The sequence below is a fragment of the Coturnix japonica genome, chromosome 13 (assembly GCF_054131305.1).
Source record: "Coturnix japonica strain WE chromosome 13, WE-NBRP24, whole genome shotgun sequence".
In the NCBI taxonomy this organism is placed as follows: Eukaryota; Metazoa; Chordata; class Aves; order Galliformes; family Phasianidae; genus Coturnix; species Coturnix japonica.
Genome location: NC_140675.1, coordinates 8,929,170 through 8,952,603, shown reverse-complemented (window position 1 = coordinate 8,952,603; position 23,434 = coordinate 8,929,170). Strand labels below are relative to the sequence as shown.

Sequence of the window (23,434 nt, the reverse complement as noted above, 5' to 3'; positions counted from 1 at the left end):
TGCGAATCCACAGACGTGGAAGTTCTCGTGTCTCATGTCATGTTTCCTGACTCCCTTTGGAAGGCCTGGGACATGCTGTCCGGAGTGGAGCTCTCCCTTCGAACCTCTCCAGCTGGCTGGTCCCCGGTTGGCAGCGGGCTGCAGGCGGCCCGGCAGCACGTTGTGTGTCCCCCCACCCCCCAGCCGTGCCAGGAGGGTCCCCTCGGTCTGACGCTCCAGACAAGGCGTTACAAACAGGCGAAGCGTAACCCCACGTAAACGCCGTTTGTTCCCACCCGGCCGACAGCGCACGGAGCCGCGCTCTCCCGTCCGACCCCCTTTCCCCGGTGAAGGGTGGACGCTTCCCGGAGCCGCAGCCCCACGCCGGGCTCAGCCGTGACGCCGCCCGCCCACCGGCTGCGGGGCGGCCATTGGGGGCGCGGCCGTCACCGCCCCGCTGCGCCGCGGGGCCGCCGTGCCGTCACCGGGCCGCGCAGGGACGAGGCGGGCTCCGGGCTCCGGGCTCCGTTCCGCGGGCGGGGAGCGGCGAGGCCGCGGTCGGACAGGTGAGCGGCGGGAGGGAGCGGAGCCCCGCGGGGAGGGCGCGGGAGCGGCGGGCGGGGCGCGGTGGCAGCCGTGCGAGCGGGGCGGCTGCCCGGCCTCGGTGTCAGCTCCGCCTCGGCCGCTCCGGTATCGCCGCGCTGTGCGCTCCGAGATCGCACGGTACCGCTGCGAGATGGAGCCGTGCGTTCCTGTGCGATGAATTAATGCGCTCTGCGTGCGGTTCGTGGTGGAACCAAGTCCCGCTCGCTGCTCCTCGGCCGCCGGCGCTCAGCGTTTGCTGCCGGGCCGCACGGCAGCGCGGATCCTTCTGCGTGGAATTCTCCATCTCGGTTCGGCCGGCAGGAAATCTCAGCCCGCAGCGCGGCCTCCATTGCAGCAGCCGTAGCCCCGGCAGCGGCAGCAGCACCGCAGCACCCACCGGCCGCACAGCACAGCACCGCACAGCACCGCACCGTTTGGCTTCGCCCGCAGCACAGCCCGCACGGCTCCCGATCCTGGGCGATTCCACACCGTTCTCCAAACACTCCGTCTGGAAATTTCAAAGGCCGATACCCCGAAGCCCATTTATTGCAGCTGCGCTGATTGCCCTCATTCCGTACCATCTGCACGGACGGCATCAGTCCATCCCATCTGGAGTTTTCCTGACTTCACCTTTGGGATACCTGCAGGTTTTACTCGTTTGTTTGGAGCTGCTCAGGGTACTTCTCCATGTGTGTGTTTGTTCTCCTTTAACGCCTGGCTCCATCGGCCCATCGCAGCGTTACACGCGGTGCTTCCTTCACCCCACCTTGCTGTGTTCTGGCTGCTCAAAACTCAAAGTACATTTTCCTCTGTTACAGAGGCTGCTTTACAGGATTTTCAGTGCAAACACTGACAGCGTTATTTTCACGGGCTCTGTTGTCCCAGTGACACCACATCGCTTCCACCTCATCCTTGTTCCGTTCCATTCTTTCTGTAATAACCCACTTTGAACAAGGCAGAAATGCAGACAGAGCAGAACAGGCAGGCCCAGGGTGAAGTGCACCGTACAGGCCCTGCTGCTCACTCCTATTTCTTACAGACACAATTATCTGCGTCTTACTGCTTCCCTGGGAGGGTTCACATGGAGATGCTCAGATCGTCCTGTGGGGAGGAGCTGCAACAGCAGCGCTGAGGAGCTTCACAAGAGCACAGAGCGCAGATACTGCCTGCAACAGCAACAAAACAACCTAGGAGCCAAAGCTGCAGGACTGCTCATAGCTGCACTGCAGCAGCTACCAGGAGAATTTTGCCTTTCTGGCCTTCCTGGCTTCTCTGCTGCTCCACATTTTCTTCTCACTGTTACCTTTCCGCCCTGCTGGACCTGGCTTTGCAGGCACTGAGCAGCACCTGGAATTCCAGCAGAGCAGATGAGTCTTTGTGTTCCTCCCACCTTCTGAAGCCGCCCTCCCTGGCATCCTCACGAGCTCAGCAGGCAGTTCTGACACTGCTGTGGCTGTTTCCAGGTTCTGTTGGCATCTCCACTGCTCACGGTGCATCCCTGCTAACAGCCATCAGAAAGCAGCAGCTTTGAAAGTTGCCATTTGTCAACTGAGATTCCATTCCACTGTGCCTCTAAGCAAGAACTCCCTTTTTCTTCTTCTCTTTTCTTTGCTTTTTTTTGATGCAGTTTCTCTTCAATCCCTCCTTTTTGCCTTTCAGCCATGGCCATGTCCAGTTCCCTTCTCTGGGCTGTTGACATTTTTGGGAGGGTTTACACTCTGTCTACGGTTGGCCAGTACTGGGAGCTCTGTAAGGACACACAGCTGGAATTCAAACGTGTCTCTGCTGTCAAGCAGTGCTGCTGGGGAATCGCCTGTGACCATCAAGTGTACACCTATGTGTTCTCGGGTGACGTTCCCATCAGGTACCAGGAAGAAACCTATGAGAATCAGGTATGTAGTATTATGGGTACTTCTGCTATGTATTCTTCAGAACAAAACCACATTGCGTCCTTAGATCATCTGTCTCTGCATGTTTTTCTCACCACATAACTGGTGTTTCTGAAGAGTATGTATGTGCCAGGTAGGTTACTCTTGCAATATCTTCATTCCCTAAGGAAAGTCCTTCCCAAAGCAACAGCAGCAGGTGCTGCAGCACACTGCAAACACTTCAGGTAGGAACTGATGTGTGCAGTGTGTGATGGACACACAGTTCCCTTACAAAAACATCCAACGTACCTCCCAGCCAACAAAAACACATTCTTAAGAAAATACTATTTCTGTAATGTAATAGTGAATTGTCTAATGAGGGCACTCACTCTCCATTAAAGCTCATTTCCAGCTTTTTGTGTATATAAACGTTAAGATGATCCTTTCAATGGAAGATACTTGAAAAGAACATCTTTAAAATGGCGTTCTAAAGAAAATGTCTCTATTTTCTTTTTATCTTATCCAGAAGTCATCTGGGAGACAAAACAGAGGGATTCTCTTCAATACATTTTACAGCTTTCTAAGGCGTAAATGGATAAATGTAACTCAGAGCAGACATTAACTTATAGGTGAAAATATAACAAACTAATTTAATGCAAAATTTAACACTGATACAACTTCCCGCTCATTTAAGAGTGTTCCTTGTCTATGGAAACATGTTCTTTAAAAATGCAAAGCTTTAAAAGCTGTTTGGTTTGTTATGTAAACTTGTTTGTTTGAAAAACAGAAAGCAAGATATTAGAAAGCACAAAGGAAAAATATTCTGCAAGAGCTCACAACAACAGAATTGAACTCCAGTAGAACCCTAATGTGCAGAGCAGCATTACCTGACAAACCTCACCGGTGCTTCTATAGAGGGTAAAGCTGGGGGGGGAAATCACAACTGTGCTGGTGAAAAGCCAGCCAAGTTGTCTGTTCTACAACTGATTAAAGCCAGATTTAGGGAAAAAAACCCTCTGTAACATAAGGTACAAGAACATTTACTGATGTAGTTCTCTTGACGTGGTTTCTGGCATAGAAACGCTGCTGTGTTTCTAGTGTAGGCAAGATGCTAATCATCTTTCTCCCATGAGTTACACCAGAAATCCCAGTGCCATCTATGCAGCAGTTATCCTAATGCCACAGTGTCACAGTGCCACACATCACCAAGACCAACATAGTGTTATCAGTAAACTCTATCACTGGGCATTCCTATTTACATAGCTGAAAATCACTCGGTTGGGACTGGCACTGCACTCAAACAACCCTTCTCTGATAGTTTAAAGAAAAGCTTCTTCCAAGGAACACAAGCTGCAGCCCTACAGCATCAACAGCTGGTCATTCACCCCAAGAATCAGTCTTTTGATAATCCAGTTTAAAAATACACTCATTGATTATGACTCAGTTGGGGTCTGCAGATTCCACTGTGGTGATGGGACTCCGAGTAAAACATTTTCTCTGTTTTCTGGCAGCGCTGGAATCCAGTCGGGGGCTTTTGTGAGAAATTAATGCCCAGTGACCGCTGGCAGTGGAGTGACGTGAGCGGGCTGAAGCATCAGCAGCTTGATAGTTTCACACTGCCTTCACCACACTGGGAGTGGGAGTCTGACTGGTATGTGGATGAAAATATTGGAGGGGAACCAACAGAGAAAGGGGTAGGTGAACAATACTGAAAAAGGATCTGTTCTGGGAATCCTTAGTCTGTAAACTGGAAGGAATTTTTATAAGTGGGAGAAAGGTCTGTGAAAATTGAAAGTGAAAATAGAAAGCACTTCCCACAGCTACTTCTTTCTGGGGGATAGCTCAGCAACAGTACAACACGAGGAAGAATCTTGTTTGAAGGCTTCTTGTGTTTATAGGAGTTGTTTTATCTCCCTGGATCGGGCCATGAAATGCTGCCAGCTGGTATCACTGCTTTTCATAACCATTATGAAGAAAGCAAAGTGCTTTACTGTGTATTCTTTGTTCTTTATATATCATGCAGAGGAATTAGGACATGATTCACAAGTCCTTCATAGAATTATCTGATCTGTTAATTAGGCTGTTGGGACATGCACAGAAGCTTGTACTGGGTTTGTAAGAATGGCTTGTGTGCAGAATTCCTCCAAGTAAAGATTTCAAGCTTTTCCTCACTGCAGATTTTCATGAAAGAAAACCTCTGTTTGCAGGGCTGGACTTACGCCATAGACTTCCCCAGCACCTACACAAAGGACAAGAAATGGAATTCTTGTGTGAGACGCAGGAGGTGGATCAGATACAGGAGATACAAATCACGGGATGTTTGGGCGAAGGTTCTCTTACATATTGGCTGTAGTGACTTTTCTGAAATCACAAGTTAATATCCCTGAGCTTATAGTTGATTATTGTTGCCCTCCAGGCTGAACTGAATCCCTTGATTTCTAGCCTTGTAATTTGTGCAAGCATAAATGGAAATGTGGGATTTTTCAGAGGGACCTGTGGCAGTGAGGTGCCACATTTTGTACTAATTCAGATAGAGATGCTCAGCTCCTTTACAAACTTCAAACCAACCACTGAAGTTCACCTGGTTATTTGACAAAACATTCGCTTTCAGGATGGCACCTGTTTAGTATCATTTGCCAGCTCTGTCCTTTATCTGTATGAATAACTGTTCTTTAATAATTTCTGTTCCATTCTGAGAATGAGCAATAATTGTAGTTAATGATGTTCCAACTTTCCAATTCAAAGAACATCTCTATGGAGTGTTCTGCAGCAAAAGTTTCCTTAGCTGGGGGCTGAAACAATGACTCCGTGTTGCTTCAGCTGTCTCCCCACTCTCTATCTAGTAGCCTACAATGAGAGGTAGAAGCCCCATGCTTGGCCATTTCAGCAAGCAGCACTTAAAGCCATCCACACTGAGTAAAATAAGCTCAACTTAGCTATTCACCGCAGAATCTTTTCTTCTGTTCTCAATCTTTCTGTCCTTGCTTCAGATCGTGTCACACGATGACCCAGACCGGCTGTCAGACCCTTTCAATGACATCTCGATTGGAGGATGGGAAATCACTGATGAGCCTCCTGGCCGTTTATCAGTGTGGGCAGTTTCTTTACAAGGAAGGGTATGTGCATATTCCATATGTTTTCTAATTTGAATTACTACTGAAAAGGAGTTGAATACTTTTAAAGCAAGGCGGGTTTGTTACCTTCTACACTGATAAGAAACCATGCTGTTTGTGCATCTGGCAGAGAATCTAAGAACTGCTGTAAGACTACACTGTTTAACAACCTGTATTCTAAATGGAAAGGCATAGTAACTCTTAGGGTTGCTGGAATTTGGAAGCATTAAACCTCTATAAAAAGCTGAGTCTTACAAACTTGGGTGGACTAGTGTGCCGTGTCCTGAAAACTGCCCCGAATGCTGACTGTGGCACTGCTAATAGAGAGAAAGGCCTGCTCCATAAAGTTCTCCAGAACTGAGGCGGCTGTTGGAGTTTCCCAACCTAGCAACTGGAACTAGCTGGAATCCAGCGCTGGAATACTTCTATTTTCTATTGAAAGCTATCCATCTTATTTCTTTTGTTTTTGGTTTTAGGCCATCCAAAAGTCTCTCCTCTTGCTCAGTGATGTAAAGAAGGCTTCTTGCTTTCCTTCTATCATTGTAAGAGCTGAGTAGCCTTCCTTTGTCTCTAGACAGACAATTTCTATCTTGTGGTCTCATGAAGAACAACATTCGAACAGGTAGCCTAAGATTTCAGTCACGCTTGGCTCTGCCTGCCAAAGTAGATAATCTTGGTTAAATTGTTTAAAAATAAAACTTCCCATGCCTCAGACTCCTGGTAATTAGTGACAAGCATCCCACTCATAAGGCTCTCTTGACTGACACATACAAAGCTTTCATTTCCTAAAGTAAAAGCTTCTAAAGCAAAAATGTATTTCTAAAAATGTTGCTATGGCACTCAGCAGTTGTATTCTGGAGCATCCATATGCCCACTACAGGCTGCTTTCTTTGTTTGATGCACTTATTTCCACTGGGGTCTCACTATAAGCATGCAGGCAGTATGAGCAGACCAGCACATGGACTGGATGTCTCTTGAAAGCTGCACAGAGAATGGAATTTGTATCCATACTGTGCTCAGTGAAGGTGAGTTTGGGCTCTCACTCTAACAGGAACACATCTGTGCTGTTTATTCCTCCTGTTTTTTGGGTTTCTTTTATTTATTTATTTTTTTAAACACACCGTGACATATTGAAGTGGCTTTGTTTAAATCTTGAAACATACACAGAACTCACTGCAGCAGGTCTTGCGTTCAATCCAGATTCGTTTCTATGCTAAAAGCTAATCTGTAAATACACCTCCTCCCTTAATAAATAAGGAAATACTCTTCAGCTGCATAAAAATATTTCTGAAGGCCAGAGTGCAAACAGGAAACAAAAAGAAAGAAAAAGCAGTTGTTAAAGGAGAGGTTCTTCCCAGTCCATCAAGATGCCATCGTGCTTGTCTCAATAGTTTCATTGTTGTAGTCACATTTTTCTTTCTTTTAAAACTTGTCTAGGTGTGGTACAGGGAAAATGTTTGCCATCACAATCCAGAAGGTTCCACGTGGTCCTTAATCAGCACTCCTGGTGAAGTTGCACAGATCAGCTGTGGACCCTATGACCTCCTTTGGGCAACACTTTGGGAAGGGCAAGCTATTGTAAGAGAAGGAATTGACAGGAATAACCCTCAAGGTATTTTATATTTATCAGGAAGCTGCTTTGATTTTTGTAATTTTAAACAAGAAAATAACATACATAACATAACATTGCTTCTGTGCTTTGTTTCTTGCAGGAATTTCCTGGAGCACTGTGGAGTCCCCAAGCTCTGAAAATGGGATCATGCACATCTCTGTGGGTGTTGATGTGGTGTGGTGCATCACAAAAGATCGAAAAGTAAGAGCTCAGTGCTCCGGTTCTGTTTTTATACTTCCTATTTGTATTTGCTTTTCTGAAATGGACAAGTAACTTTCAAATGAAACATTGGTCATTTGGTCTCCCTGTACCTACAGTCTGGGGAATTCTATTCCCTCTTGCTATAGGAATGCTCTCTGGTTTGCAATATACGTGGTTGGGTGCAACTTGAGAAAACTCTTGGTATTGAATCTTCCTTGGGAAGAAAGTATGTTTGATGTCAAGACACTGTAATCCTTTAGAACTCTTTACTTTGACACTGTAACTTTCAGAGCTTACAATTTCATAGAAGATGGGCAACATGAATGAGATTCTTTTGTTGGCTGTGTTGTTTACATGCTTCTTCACATGAGGATGTTACATGACTGAAGCACTGATATAAGTTAAGACAGTCACACCAAGATAGAGTAGCTCTTGCTTTAGACATTCATCCGGGGAATAAACAAATGTCTAGTGGTTTAAAATAATTGAGTTACTCTGGCTTAATGAGGCACTGTTTGTCAACTGTGCCATTGCACCTGACTGCATCCTTCCTGTTCCATCTGCTGATAAAACCACTACATAAAAATAGAATAGCTAACACATTGTAATGCTATAATATGACAGAAAACACAGCAATAGGAGCAGGGTAAGAAAATCCCAGGCTGCAGGAAGTAAGGGTGTACTCAAATGCAACAACCATGGACAGACATAGAAACAAAGAGGGAAAAAAAAAAAAAAGAAAAGCTGCTTACTTTCTAAAGGTCTCAGGTACACAGGATCTCCAGTGATATCCCCTTGCCTCCACTGCCAGCCCTTAAATGAGGTCTAGGAAGGGGTGCATCCTGGCCCAACCCTTCTGGTCACTCAGTGGATTGCATTGCATGCACCTGAGCTCCCCTGGGCTGGCCCTGTCTTCCCACCAGGTGCTCCATCACTGCTTCAAGCCCTGACTTAGCACTGACAATATATATAGAATCATGGAATCATAGAATTACCCACGTTGGAAAATCTGGGTAAGATCATCAAGTCTATAAAGATCATCAAGTCCAACTGCAGCCTAACCGTAGTACCCTAACTCTAACAACCCTCTGCTAAATCATATCCCTGAGCACCACATCCAAACAGCTCTTAAACACATCCAGGGATGGTAACTCAACCATCTCCCTGGGCAGCCAATTCCAGTGTTTAACTGCCCTTTCTGTAAAGAAGTGTTTCCTAACGTCCAACCTAAATTTACCTTGGCACAACTTGAGGCCATTTACCCTCCTCCTGTCACTTGTCACCAGTGAGAAAAGACTTGCCCCGCCCTCAGTATAAGCACCCTTCAGATACTGGAAGAGAGCAATAAGGTCTCCCCTCAGCCTCCATTTCCCCAAACTAAACAGCCCCAGCTCCCTCAGCCTCTCCTCACAGGGTTGATTCTCCAAGCCCTTCACAAGCCTCATTGCCCCTCTCTCAACCTGCTCCAGTACCTCCATGTCTTTTTTGTACTGAGGTGCCCAAAACTGAATGCAGTACTCGAGGTGAGGCTTCACCAATGCCAAGTACAGGGACAGGATGACTTCCCTAGTCCTGCTCACCACATCATTCCTGATACAAGCCAGGATGCCATTGGCCTTCTTGGCCGCCTGGGCACACTGCTGGCTCATATTCATCTGACTGTCCATCAGCACACCAAGGTCCATTTCCATCAGGCAGCTTTCCAGCCACACCTCCCCAAGCCTGTAGGGTTGCCTGGGGTTGTTGTGACCAAAATGCACATGAAACTCATGCCGTTAACCTTGGTCCATCAATCGAGTCCATCCAGGTCCCTCTGTAGTGCCCTTCTCCCCTCAGGCAGATCAACACACACTCCCTCCCAGCTTGGTGTTGTCTGCAAACTTACTGAGGGTGCACGCAATCCCTTCATCCAGATCATCAATGAAGATGTTAAACAGAAGCAACCCCAGCACTGAGCCCTGTTTTTCTTCAGATATGCCCAAAGCAGTCAAATTCCATGTCTTCCACACATTTCAATCAACAAGTTCTAACATAGCTGCTTGCCATTGTAAGACCAGATCCTAAACATAGACATTCAACTGGAAATTTTTCCAGGTACCCATCCCATACACACTTTCTGATTGGTAAAAACTAATCTAAGAGTAGACAGTGTATGGAGCAGTATCACTGAAAGGATCCCTCTGACAGCTCCCTCTGTCATCCCAGCTTCACAGAAATGCTATTTGGAAGTTGATTTAGTCACCAAAAAATAGCCTACAGTTTACATGTAAGAGCAAATATTTTTCTAGGGGCTGAGAAACTGTCTTAGAATTATTTTATCTTACCCTGATTAAAACTGATCCACTAAAGAATGTGTCTTTCAGCTGTCTGCCTGCCAGTAGAGTACAGTGGGGGCAAACCTTAGACTTCTGTTGCTGTTGTTGCAGGTATGGTTTAGAAGAGGTGTGAACTCACATAATCCATGTGGAACAAGCTGGATTGAGATGGTTGGAGAAATGATGATGGTAAACGTAGGCTTAAATAACCAGGTAAGATAGCTGTGTACGAGGTGTGAAGCTACTCGTGTTTGCTGCGCAGGCGAGGACCATCAGCAGTGCCCATATGGACAGCTGAACAACAGGTCCATGTGACTGAACTGCTAGGAAGCAATGCATGGCTTCGTTCAGCAGCAGATCACAGTCAGCACATCACTGTGATCACTTGTGAGACATTCATGTGCAAATTGTCTTCTCATGATGGTGCAAATTTTGGTACTGTAACTACAGCATCAGCAGTAAGGAAGAACAGAAAGGGGAAATGCTGAGTTTGGCAGATTTTCACAGCGAATTTTCCACTACTTCACCTCTTGTGTATACAGTACCACCTGCATTGCTTGCCGTTTCCTTCACCGAGCCCTTTCCTTCCATAGGTCTGGGGAATTGGCTGCGATGACAGAACCATCTATTTTCGTCAAGGCGTCACACCAAGTGAGCTCAGTGGGAAGATGTGGAAAGCAATTGTGTGTGTTCGAGAGAGTGACAGATCTCAGACGGGGAGCTCAACAAGTCTGCTCAGGTGCTTCATAAAATACCTGTGTGAGACTCTGTACATTAGGAGCTTCAGTTCTAGGAGATGTTTTGGTACAGGCAGAGGGAAGCAGAGAAGGCACCTAACCATTATGTACACTAGAGACCATTTACTTTTTTGCCATTAGAATTAACAATAGGTAGCAGTTGCTGCTGTCAGAGCAGAAGCTGACACTCCCATTTTGGAGTTCACTGCACGCTGTCAGTACAGCACGATTTTCTGGGCTTTACTATCCCTATGTGAGCCAGTCTTTAATAAGACAAGACATTACCTGTGAAATATCATGAAGGAGTGCAAGCTCCACTGAGCATTACCCTTCTCCTTATTATGTTTCTTTCTCAAGAGATGAAGGGTACAAGACGTGCTTCCATCGCTGGTATGCTGCAGAAGCTACTGGAGTCATTGTGCTCTGAGTATCCAAGACAAAAATCACAAAATAATGGGCTTTAAAAAATCTCACTATTTCACATCCAGAAAGTGTGATGCTGCTTCAGTGTTTGTCTGAGAGCTGCAGGCAGCCAACACCCTTCTTTTTTTTCCCAAATAAAAGATGAGTGGAATCTCTTCTCGTGTTTCAGTTCCACTGGACTGATCTGCCAGATTCATGTTACTCTTCCCTTAAGGATGGATTCTTACCTTAAAAAAAAAAATCTGCTGCATCTCTCCTAAAGCTGGAATGATTTCTGTGCTCTTGGGCTTGTCTTACTTTACTACATTTGAATTATAGTTAATTAATAATCTATTTGTCCTTCAGTGCTGGCTGTTTCTTTACCGATGATGTTCATAATCAGACAAACGCCATCATTCAGGGTGATGCAGACACTTCCTCGGACACAGAGCTCTCAAACATACCCACAAACCTCAGCAGCACCCCCCCACTGGGAGCAGCGGGCAGCAACACAGGCAGCCAGGCAGCAGGAGCATCTGCCAGTGTGGCTGTGGATCCTCTGGACTCTGATCAAGGAGAAGCTCTCGCTGCTTCAGCAAGTAATGAGAAAGCTCACCTTGAAAGCTGTAAATCCACAAATCCAAATCCTTCGGCAGAACTGCAGTGGACAAACATTGACTTAAAGGAGGCCCACAGGCACGCAGTCCTCTCCATCAGCACCTTTGCAGAAACATCCAGCCTGTCTTCCCTTGGCATGTTCTCAGTGGGAGCTGAAGAACAGTACGGGGCTGACGAGCACCCACAGTGGGCCTGGGTGTCCGGGGGAGGCTGCCTTGTAGATCTGCACAGCCCACTGAAATGGTTCACTGTTCCATCAGGTACAGTTCAGTCCCTGCAGCAGACCATGATTTCCAGTTACAGTTATTCATTCTCTTTAAGAAAAAATATTTTTGTTGCATACTTGTTGTTTTTAAGCAAAACCATGGTGCAAAACTTCTGATAGCCCATTAGCTCTTAATGCAGCATTTTGTTACACTCCATGTCTGAAGGTAGTGCTGCATTTTGGGACTGAGATACAAGAATGTAAAGGTGGTATTTTCTCTCAGCTTCTGTAAGAATTTGGTTAAAAAACACAGTGTGCTACAAATGCAGCATCAGGCAGAAGCCAAAACAGCACTGAGTAATAACTGAAGCAGTGAGAAAGGCTCTTGTGAGGGGTGCACATACCACAACCTCTGACTCCCCTCTACCATCCACAGAGAGACAAGGGTAAGACAGGAGTCACTGACAGCCACTGTAAACTGAGCCCCACTGATAACTGAATGAGGCTGGAACTGAGACTCTTGCAATAATGGAATATAACTTATTGTCAAAATAAACCATGTACTGTGGCATCCCAGCCTTTACTATTGGCATAACAATTAATACATTGTATTTCTTGATTATCTGAGGTGAGTGACAAAAGTCTCATTTTTGAAGGGTGCAATGCTCCCATTTCAAGTGCTAATTAGCAAAATCTTCTAGGCTGGACTGACCTAGTCTGGTGTTCAGAGGAGAGTCAGGTGTGCCTTTTGCACAGGACTGTATTCAGAGGTCACTACAATGAACTGCTTTGGGTTCTGTTCCAGATCTGTCGTCCTCTGTGCAGTCTCTCTCTCTGTCCATCACTCCAGCACAGACAGCAGCATGGAGAAAGCAAATTTTCCAGCAGCTCAGTGAAAGGACGAAGCGGGAACTGGAGAACTTCAGGCACTACGAACAGGCTGTTGAGCAGGTAAGCAATGAGGACACCTGTCTCCTGAGCACTTAGACCTATCGATAGTGGGTATCAAGAAGCCAACTCTGATGTACTGATCTGAACTTACTGTCAGCTTTGTATTCCCCTCTTTATTTCTCCTGCAGTACCACTGTCTATGCTTCCTGTGGGAAACCAGCAGCTCAGCAAAAAATGGCTAGCAATTCTCACCTAGAAACATCAACTGATGTTCTGATCTGATCTGATATCTGTATATATACATGATCTGATATCTGTATAGGCGCGAATACAGCACTGGTCAGCCACTGTTCAATGTCCCAAAGCATCAAATTCAGAGGAACATTTGCTGCCGTGGAACACTGTAAGAATGGGTCCACGATAATATGAGGCTCTTTAATTGAATAGTGACTCGCTGTTTCTCTGTGTGACCATTAGGTGATAAGTTAATTTGCATCAATAAAGCAGTGATGGTAATATCAACAGCTGCACTTAAATGGCATCACTTCTCTTTGAATTTCCCCCTTTTTAATACTAGTTGGCTCTTTTCAGATTAATTCATGGTTTGAGTCTCCTCACAGCTAATCACTGAATGCCAGCTGCTAAGTCTGCAATTCAGTTGTTTAAAAACACCTGGAGTCCAGGGTTTTAATTCAATTTAACAAGATTATGTCAAAGCCCTTAAAGCAGGAGCAGAAACTGTGTTATAATTTTGAGTTATAAGGGACACAGAATCAATTAGTATTTGTGTGCTGTTGCACTCATTGCAGAAGAAGAACATTAACACTGACTTACACATCATTTCAATGCCTTTCTGTGCAGCTTTGTCTGTTTTCATTTTGTCTGTTCTACAGTCCGTTTGGGTTAAAACTGGGATGTTGCAATGGTGGAGAAACTGGAAGCCTCATAAATGGATGGATGTGCGAGTGGCACTTGAGCAGTTCACTGGGACTGATGGAATGCGTGACAGCATCCTGTTCATCTACTACATGTATCATGAGGAGAAAAAGGTACGTTCAGATTGAGACCCTCAAAAGGATTACGCTTGGCAAAGAAAGATCCTGTGGAGGAAAGGAAGTGTTTTTAAGGAAGGTAAATTATGATATGTTGTTGCTTTGGGAATCAATTCAAAGGTATCCCAGGGTAATAGTGAACAACAAGCTTTTCTAAGCTAGAGTTCTGCTAATTCTCTGTCAGAAACACCCAGTCAGCAAGCATCCACACTGCTTAATCCATCAGCTTTGCACTGGAAGCTCAAAATGTTCCCAGCTGTGAGGAAAGAACCAAGCTTAGCTGGCCAGAGCCATCACAAGCAGGAATGATACAAACAAGCAGCAGGAATTGTAGCTGGTGTAGGCCTGGAAATCGAGTTCCACAGTAGCTACAGGATTCCTTTGGCACCAAGATTTGATTCTACTATCCTTGGCAGGGAGGCCTTTTTCATTGTCTTGAAGTTCAAAACTGCTGGCACTGAGGAAGGAATATCTTGAGTCAGTTCACCTTGGTCACATTTATTTTCTCTCTCCTTAGTATATTCACGTGTTCCTGAATGAAGTCACTATTATAGCTGAAGTTCTGAAGGAAGGCAAGCACTCCTTCGCCCTGTACACACCTGAAAGGACAAAGCAGCGATGGCCGATCTGCCTTGCAGCCACAACAGAGCAAGAAATGCATGACTGGGTAAATCCATGAGTTTTTCATTTCAAGCTGATAATACATAAATCTAGTCTCTGAGATCTGAGCATTGCATTACAGTATCTAGGCCACTTACCTATCTCCACAAATTAAGTATTTTAAAAGTCCTATTCAAGTTCTTCAGAGGCAGCTGAGGTTTCCTGTCTGCTCTGCTTTGCACTCATTCTGAATCTGCAGTTATCCAACCATTCTCACTGAAGAATCCTTCTGATTCTCTGCCTTTTGTTTTCTAGCTGTCCCTGCTGACCATGTCTTGTTGTGAAAGCAGGCGGATTCAGGGCCCTCCTTCTCACCACGCCATCTGGTCAGTCAGCTGTAAAGGAGACATCTTCGTTAGCGAGCCAAGTCCAGAGCTGGAGGCTGGACCACACCCGATGCCATGCGATCAAATGTAAGAAGCTGTTCTTTGTTCTTTTAGCACGGGCTGCCATCCTGCAAAGTCTGTCTTCCATGTCAAGTCAGAGGCTTTGATGGGCTGCCATCTGTATCAGTGTCTGAGTCAGGAAACCTGAAGTTCTCAGTTGTCCCCAGTCACCACAGCCCTGGAGCATCTCCTGCACAGTTCTGTTACAGCTGTGACTATACAGCGCTGACAACTCTCCAGGCACTAAGTTATCAGCCTCAGGATTGGTGGGTTAAAGGCCAAACCTTCAGCTTAGAAACCGCCCCTACATTTGGGTTACTTCACAAAGTGCCTTTCGGTAACAACACTTCAGAAATCCTCAGAAGAATTAAATCCACCCTTCTTTTTTTTTTTTTTTCCTGATCTCCGTAGCAGAGATATGAATTGTCTGTATTATTGTTAGATAAAGGCAATTATTAGAACTAAGAATGAGGATGAAGTTACAGCTGAGGCAGCAGACGGCTGCTGAGAGGTACAGATAATAACCAGACTATTTTAACTAGTTCACAAAAGAAAACAAAACATAAGCTACAAAATAAGAGGAGAACAATATAATTCAGAGCCTGACCATTCCCAGAGGTCACTGACAGGGTCCCTACAGCGACTTTACTGTAGTCGTTCAGTGGGAGTGCTTTCAACTAACAACTTCCTTCACTTACTAATGAACAGAGGTTAAATAAACAAGCAAATGAAGCTGCCTTTTCCTCAGGGTATGATAGAGTTGAGGGGGTGAGAATACATTCCTGATGGATGTGGTATGGGCTAAATGTAAAACGATGTCACTTTTCTGGCAGGTTTTGGCGTCAAATTGGAGGTCATCTTCGACTGGTAGAGTGCAATAACCGAGGCATAGTGTGGGGCATAGGATACGACCACACAGTGTGGGTCTATACTGGTGGATATGGAGGAGGCTTCATTCAAGGTACGGTGACTGTTCTCCTATGGGGTGCAGATTTCTTGCTTATATTCCCAATGGAGTCAGCTATTTAAGCTATTTATGCTGTCCTTCCCCTAGCTTTCCTAACATGTAGGGCTGTACAGGCAACAGGGCACCCAATAGGAAGGATTTGGCATTGCGATTTGACATTGTCATCTTGAAAGTAAGAAATGGGATAATCAAAAGTATTACTGTGGCTAATGGAACTGAAAATGCAGAGTCTGTGAGGTTTACCTATACTGTAATCCAAATGATTTCTTTCTCATAGGACTGGCCAGTAGTGCTGATAATATTTATACGCAGTGGGATGTGAAATGTGTTTACATCTATGAGAACCAGCGGTGGAACCCAGTCACTGGATATAGCAGCAGGTTGTTTTCTTCATTTGCAGCAATTATTTAGTGCACTTTTCTATTCATGTCAAATGAAATGTGACAGGGCTTGTTCTAGCTTTGTTAGTGCACAAATCCTTTCATTTCTTTAATTTCTTCGCTATTAAGGGCATTTTTTTCCTCTCTCCCCTTTGGAATTCTGTTGCCATAAATGACATTGCATTCTGTATGCATGATTTCATCACAGAGGCCTGCCCACAGACAGGTACATGTGGAGTGATGCGTCTGGCCTGCAGGAGTGCACCAAAGCCAACACCAAGCCTCCTTCACCACAGTGGTCTTGGGTAAATTTTGTTTTGAAAGCTTTTTCACAAAGAAGGTAAGGCTTAGCACATAGGGTATGAAACTTGGGCTCCCATGACCTTGATTTTTCTTGTGGTCTTGTCACCTTGGTTTCCTCATTTGTATAACAGCAGTAGTCCTCCATAGTCAAAAGAACACTAAGTGATGGGGGTTCTGGCTTTTTTGTTTGTCTAGTGGGAAATAGGTGTTTGTTCAAGTGGGAAATAGATGTCTGTTCAGGTTATTTCATCTTCAGGTGAATTAAAGAGACCTGGGAAATTCTGTGTGAATTGATATTGCAAGTATTAGAAGACTTCTAGCAGACATGCCAAAAGGTGGAAGTATCAAAACAAGTTGTTTTTATGACACAATTAGGTGTTCACTGTGCTTGTTATTGTCTCCTGGCAATAGGTATCCGACTGGTACATTGATTTCAGTACTTCAGGTGGAACTGACCGGGAAGGCTGGCAGTACGCAGCAGACTTTCCAGCGTAAGGAGACATCTTCTTCTGCTTAAAATCCTCACAGGCATCTTTTAAGTTCTCTTTCTCTCATTGCACATTATCTATGCTTTATCAGGGACAAGCATGCCTTGATTGCTCCTGTCCTATGGGGACAGTAACACTGAAATTTGCAAGGGGGGGGTAGGGCAGCAGGTGGGGAGAAGCATGGGCAATGTTCTCAGGTGGCTGCTGAGGCTGGGGATGCCCTGACATCCTCCTGAACAGATATTTCAATCTGTTTTGGTAGGTCCTACCATGGCCACAAGACGATGAAAGACTTTGTCCGACGGAGGCGCTGGGCAAGGTGAGGAACTGAGAAATGAATACGAGTTGTGAATTTGATGCTAACTACTCCCTTATGGGCTCCCTTAGTTACTAAGGGAAGAGTCATCACACGGTGAACAAAAGTAATAGTAAAGAAACCCGCAAAGAATAACCCACCTCCAGTAGAGAAGCTCGGGGTCCTTAGCACTATGGCTTTTATTGTAAGCAGATAAGCTATTTGGTTATGTGGGACCTGTAGAAAAAAGTCAGCTAGTGATTCTCTGTATCTGTTCTTTCTATATGGTAAATTATTAAGGAATTATACAATCTAGGTATACTAGGACATACTAATTCACCTAAAACAACTGGAATACATGTCATCTACAGTAACTGTTTTAACATGTGACTCCCATGTGCTTTACACTAGGCCACAGATAATCCCAACCCCATTTAAGTCACAGCACACCACATCCAGATAGAACCAGGAAAACAGCAAACTGCAATTAGGATATTCTACTGAGAAGGGAAAGTTTGTGCATTTACTGTTTTTCCAGCTTCTCTCTGCTTTTTGTAATAGAATTCCTAACAGCTATACTAATAAATTACTGTGATCTGACAGTTAGGCGTTGTTCAGTTTGTTGCTGAGGCTGCAGAGCTTGTGTTTCGGCCTTTGTATGATATCTTATGAGGCCCTGAAGCATCCAGGCTATGCAACCAACCAACATCCATTCCATCAAAATATGAACTTGAAATAAAACAAGCAACTTGAGCCTAAACAGTTCTTCCTGCTTTAACATTCAGTTTAAAACTGGAAACAGATAGGGAGCAGCTCATGGCCGGATCCTGTTCTTCAGAGCAGGAGACAAAGGAATGCGCTGAGTTTTTTGGGACATTTTTTTCTACAGAGAAATATCTGTTGTGACAACAATGTCATGTAGTTTCCCTCACAGACAGCACTACTGTGCTGCAGCTGCCTCAGAAAAATGTGCTGGTTCCAGGATGACCCACCTCTAATTCAGAACCTTTCCTCCGCTAACCTTATGATGCCACATTTGCTTTCTAACAGTTGCCACCAAAAAATAAAACAAACCCAAGTTGTAAAGTGATTCCCATAGCAAAGACAGGAATGAAGTGGGTGTGGAGCTCCCTGTGGGAGCAGTGGGAGCAGTGGGATTCTGGTTTCACCATTCAGCTGCTGTGCGCTGAGTTTCAGTGAGGATGCGGGATTGCAAAAGCTGCTGACTTTTCCGCCAGCCTTGGTTTGATGCTTTGTGAAATCAGAACAGGTGTAGGAAACCCATTTTAAATTAAAAAAGAAAAACACCACAAAAAAAAAAACAACACTAATTCTTATAGTACCTATTTAATGAGAGGAGCTAAGGACAGTGGACCAGGGAACAAATTCAGTTATAGAAAGTACATACATCTGATGGGTCTGGGGTTTCTTTACTTCAGAAAATGTAAGATAGTGACCAACGGGCCATGGCTGGAAGTGCCTCCTGTGACCCTGTGGGACATCTCCATAATTCCCAGTTCAGATGCAGATGATGAAGAATCAGTAGCTCTGTGGGCAATCAGTGACAAAGGAGACGTGCTCTGCAGGCTTGGAGTGACACAGCAAAACCCAGCTGTAAGGCTCCCTGTTTATTCTTATTGCCTTATTGATGTATTCAATGTAATTACACACATGTGCACACGCAGTCATGCAGTGCCCTCTCTCAAAGCACCTCATTAGTTTCCCCCTTTGTGTCCCAGATTTGAAAGTCCTTCTCCTTTAACTGTGACCATTCTCTGCCCACGTTTCTTACCTCAGTTTGTGCCACGCTGCTTCCAGCAACCTCTCCTGTCCCTGGGTCACATTTGAAGATCCCTTCCACACAAACTATCCTATCTTATCCTATCCGCCGTGTATTTCTCCTCATTAAGTGCTTTACTTCCACTTCCTGCACTGATAGCTTTGTTCCCTTCCCCCCCCCCATTGTCAATAGTGTTTACATCCCATTCAGGTAAACTGCCCTGTGATAGAATTGCTCTTGATTATGACTGTAATCGAATTGCCACTGATATCAATGGGGTTTGCACACTGACTTTTCAGAGGCTGGAAGTAACTCTGCTCAGTTAACTGAGTGTGGGGGGGGTGTTTGGACACCTACAGGTGTGACTTTTCTGTGTCCTGGGATGGAAATAACAACCTCACGTCCAGTAACACAGGAAGGAGCAGACAGCATCAGTGACTGCAGCAGGTGCACAGCTTTTGCTGAAACAACAAATTGGGGCTTACGTGCACTAACTTTATGCTATATTTGCAATTGGAAAAAAATGCAGTGTACATACATTGTGTATATATGCACGAGTGGAATATACTTCAGTGTTTGGAAAAAATCTGCAAGAAAATCAGCATTTTCAGGGATTATTCTTTTTCCTTCCTGCTGCGTCTGTAACAACAGCACACATCTGTATGCACAGATACAGCACAACAGCAAGACCGGGAACATGTACATGGGATCTGAAGGCAGATTTTCACCTGTTGCGTTTTTGGGATTATTGTTCTGTATAATCAAAAAAGAGTAATTTGAGCCAGGAAGTCAGTCTGTGTCCAGCCTCTCAGCAACATGCAGACCCTGAATTCCAGAGATGGTAATGGGAAATGCTGTGGTAAACAATTCAGTCAAGCTATTCATTTCAAAGAGTTAAACATCCCGTTATCTTCAAACATCAGGAAACGTGTTTCTATTCAGACTTTTTGGTTTTGTTTTTTAATTATTATTACTTAGACTATTTTTCACTGTTCAGGGACTCCCATTTGGTAATCATTAAAGTAATTTATCAAGAAGTTTTAACCAGTTCACCTCTGATCTGTCAGGGAACATCGTGGCTTCACGTGGGAACAGATCAGCCCTTTGTTTCCATCTCAGTTGGAGCCTTTTTCCAGGTGTGGGCTGTTGCTAGAGATGGTTCTGCCTTCTATCGGGGCTCAGTGTCTACAAAGAAACCTGCAGGTGAGCGCTTGTACTTTTTTGGTACAGTCTTCACCTTACATGCGATGCAAGCTCATTCATGCACTGCCATGAATAATCACAGCATCCTGTTCATTATAGAAGTCAATTGGCTTTTCACTTGGATGATTTAGAAGCGCTGTTCATCTCTAAAAACAAGCTAGTGTAAATGCACCAAATGTAACACCTTTCACAGCTTCCTTGCACAGCTATGCGTTTCCACTGCAGACATCTCCAGGAACTCCTCTATGTGGCCTTGTTTTCTCATTGTTTTATTCTCCTATTTCTGACTTTCAGGTGACTGCTGGTATCACATCCCTTCACCTCAGAAACAAAAGTTAAAACAAGTCTCAGTGGGGAGAACATCGGTGTTTGTGTTGGATAAAAATGGTAAGGGCCTGAAAAGCTATTTATCAGTGTTAGAAGAAATAAATAAGTATACATCAGTCCAATCATCTGGTTGGACAGGTTATTATTCCTCTTGGAATAATAAATGTGCTAAAAGAGATGTGTTTTGCAATAGCTGGTAGCACCTTAAACAACAGCCATCATCTGTTCCTCCGTCTATGCTGTTACTTGGAAAACAGTCACAGAGGTGGCTCTCGGAGGGCTGCACACAAGGGCTTTGTGCCCTAACATGTACAGAACTAAGCACACCTTCCTGCTGCTAAGGCTAGAAACAAGTAGCTGCACCACGAAGAAACAAGCCCTTTGCAGCGGTCTCCTTCAGAGACTCCCATGTTCTACTTCTCTAAAGTGCAGTTCTTTATGTAAATAAACTCTGAGCTGCAACCAGGACCTTTTGCTTCACAGGCAACCTGTGGTACCGGCAGGGCATCACACCGAGCTACCCGCAAGGATCTGCTTGGGATCACGTCTCAAATAACATCCGTAAAATGTCCGTGGGGCCCCTGGACCAGGTGTGTATTAAGCTTCCTGGCACTCCATCAGGTTATTAAAAACTATGCTCAATGTATTTTTGTAATTAAGTACTTTTCAGACTGGTTTTATTCCACAGTATGATTATCTGAGTGACAGAATCCCAATAGCGTGACAAGAAATGACAGTGAAATAGTGATACAGCCATCCCCTGGCCTTCAAGAACCTTGTTATTCTGTTTCCTTAACATTTCTATGTATAACCTCTTTCCTGCCAAGCTGTCCACTGCTTCCACCACAACCCAGCTATCCTGTTGGGTGTCTGACTGAATTAGGGCAGTCTGGGCTGTCTGTGAACACAGTCAAGCAGGCTTAGATTTGTCATCTCTGGGAATGGTGGTGTGAAGAACAAATGCTATTATTGCCTCTTTTTGCTTTCTTGAGGTCTGGGTGATAGCCGACAAAGTGCAGGGAAGTCACGGGCTGAGCTGTGGGACCGTCTGCCACCGCACTGGGGTTCAGCCAATGGAGCCCAAAGGCCTGGCATGGGACTACGGCATAGGGGTAGGTGTGGGCACTGTGGATTTGATAAGTATTAATTTCAAATAGGTAATTCGAAAGTTATGAAGCCATAAATAAATACCATAAAACTAGCAGTGCACAGAAAGCAGCACAGCAAATACTGTACTGGCAGGCTGATGTTTCTCTTTCTGTATTCCTCTATCAACCCTTCGTAGGGTGGATGGGAACACATCACAGTCAGAGGAAACGCCAGCGAAGCGCCCAGGGGCAGCACATCCAGCACCTGCCAGAGCCCCCCAGAGCCCACGGAGTCAGAAGGCAGCGGCAGGAAAGAGAAAACAGAGCAGCCCAGAACCCCATTGATGGTCAGTGAAAGACAAGAAGTGGACAGAAATGCAGTTCATTGTTAAATGGCCACTGCTGCATTTTGCAAACAAGCCGTAGTCAGTATAACTTAAAAAGAAATGAAATGCTCATCACCTGAGAGAAAAACGTGACATTTCTTGTGCTACTGATGTACTTTACCAAACTGGAATTTGCAATGGGGCAATTTAAATACTGATTTCTTCTACTAGGTCATGTGTAAAATGTGACTGCATAGAAGTAATAGTTTTGCCAGGACAGGAAAGCACCACAGCCAACCACATATCTCTGACCCTTTACCACAGCTGCTACACAACCATAGAATGTGAAATTCTTTGCAGACAACCATTACAGTTTTCATTTTCTAATGAGCATTACAGTTCCCTGTCCCTACACTTCCCCCATATATACCTTTCACAGTATCCTTTAGGTTCAGATCTGAGCAGAGACAGAGATAGAACTGAACTTGGGGCAGTTCCAGTGCCTTGCACTGTGGACATAACTACAGTCCCAGCTGTGTAAATGACGTTGCTCACATCAGTCCTGCTCATGTCAGCCTGTAGAGCTTTGGTCATATTTCTCCTCCTCACATCAGTAAAATTAAACTTCATACAATTCAGCTTACGGTGCAGTTACCAGCAAGGGGCAATTTCTGCCATCTCAGCTCACAATGAGTAATACCTTAATCAAGAAGTGGAATGACTTGTCTTTGCACAACTGTGTAGACAGTGTGTCCTACTCAGTCCTGGCAAGAGAGGCATGGTCTCATGCTAGTTGTCCCAACATTTAATCTCCACCTTAAGTGGAACCCCAATAACTGGGGTACAGATGCCCACCTAATGACGCTGGAAGGGACCCGACACCGGAGGGGTGAGGCTGTGCTCCAGAGAGCTGCAAGGTTTGCTTTCATACTGCAAAGAGAAAAGCAGGTCTTCAATGAGATCCTGACATCACGTTGGTAGGAATGCAAAGTAAGTTCACTAATCCCAGGAGACACTGCCACCATATTCTAACGCAGCTTCAGGAAGAGGCTGTGCTCTTTACTGACCGATTTGTCCCTTTCTTACAAGAAACCACTTTTCATTCCCAGAAAAGCTTTTTTTCCTGTTTTTTACTGACCTTAGTTAAACTGTGACATTAAGTTATTATTAAATTTAACCTGTGGAAGAGCTAAGGAAGCACATTACCCCGACAGCAGTTTACAGTCCTTTTCCCTCTGTGTGTGACTGTATGTAGAGTTATTTTTGTATGACAGCAGTGTGGTGTGCTCTCAGTACTGTAGTGGTGGAACCAAAACTGAAGTTTGCAAGTACTTATAGAATATATTTCATATTCTAATGCCAAGGAAAGCACTGTTTCCAAGTCTAAATGTGAATGCAGTCTGCAGATGCTGTAGTGCTTCAAAGTCTGCTGATCTTTCCGACTTGTGATGACAGACCTGTCCCGTACCTGCATGGTGGAAGTACCATAAGTAACGTTTGCATTAATTACCATACATAGGCTTTTGCATAACTTGCACAGCAGCTCATCCAAATAAATACCTTATTGTGTGCATTGTTAGAGGATGGTTATCTCAGTGACAAAACTTACAGCGAGGGGGGAAACAGGTTTTTGTACAGCATTTTCCTGCTTCA

At 44.9% G+C, this 23,434-nt stretch overlaps 1 protein-coding gene across 6 annotated transcripts; it reads left to right on the top strand.

Moving 5' to 3' along the window:
* Window positions 1-395: 395 nt before the first annotated feature.
* On the top strand, window positions 396-23,360 carry TECPR1 (tectonin beta-propeller repeat containing 1). 6 transcript variants are annotated; one of them, XM_015876635.2, is made up of 25 exons: window positions 396-545; window positions 2,224-2,456; window positions 3,944-4,126; window positions 4,640-4,762; window positions 5,423-5,548; window positions 6,983-7,157; window positions 7,258-7,358; window positions 9,785-9,886; window positions 10,267-10,412; window positions 11,179-11,690; window positions 12,441-12,586; window positions 13,420-13,575; window positions 14,096-14,245; window positions 14,494-14,651; window positions 15,458-15,585; window positions 15,869-15,971; window positions 16,180-16,276; window positions 16,686-16,765; window positions 17,025-17,081; window positions 18,497-18,671; window positions 19,905-20,040; window positions 20,335-20,427; window positions 20,851-20,957; window positions 21,360-21,479; window positions 21,653-23,360. In XM_015876635.2, exons 2-25 carry the CDS (start codon window positions 2,226-2,228, stop codon window positions 21,845-21,847), a joined length of 3,600 nt encoding a protein of 1,199 aa, XP_015732121.2. In that variant the 5' UTR covers window positions 396-545; window positions 2,224-2,225; the 3' UTR covers window positions 21,848-23,360. The 6 variants fall into 6 exon arrangements, 4 of the variants coding, with proteins under 4 accessions (XP_015732121.2, XP_085370737.1, XP_085370738.1 ...); XR_014934043.1 differs by having other exon boundaries at window positions 419-545; window positions 16,180-16,311; XM_085514611.1 differs by having other exon boundaries at window positions 419-545; window positions 19,974-20,040.
* Window positions 23,361-23,434: the final 74 nt, after the last annotated feature.

Coding starts and splice junctions, on each gene's coding strand:
- TECPR1 (XM_015876635.2), top strand. CDS start 2,226: ATGGCCATGTCCAGTTCCCTTCTCTGGGCTGTTGACATTTTTGGGAGG. Junction 7,359..9,784: donor GCATCACAAAAGATCGAAAA/GTAAGAGCTCAG, acceptor CTGTTGTTGCAG/GTATGGTTTAGAAGAGGTGT. Junction 16,766..17,024: donor TACGCAGCAGACTTTCCAGC/GTAAGGAGACAT, acceptor CTGTTTTGGTAG/GTCCTACCATGGCCACAAGA.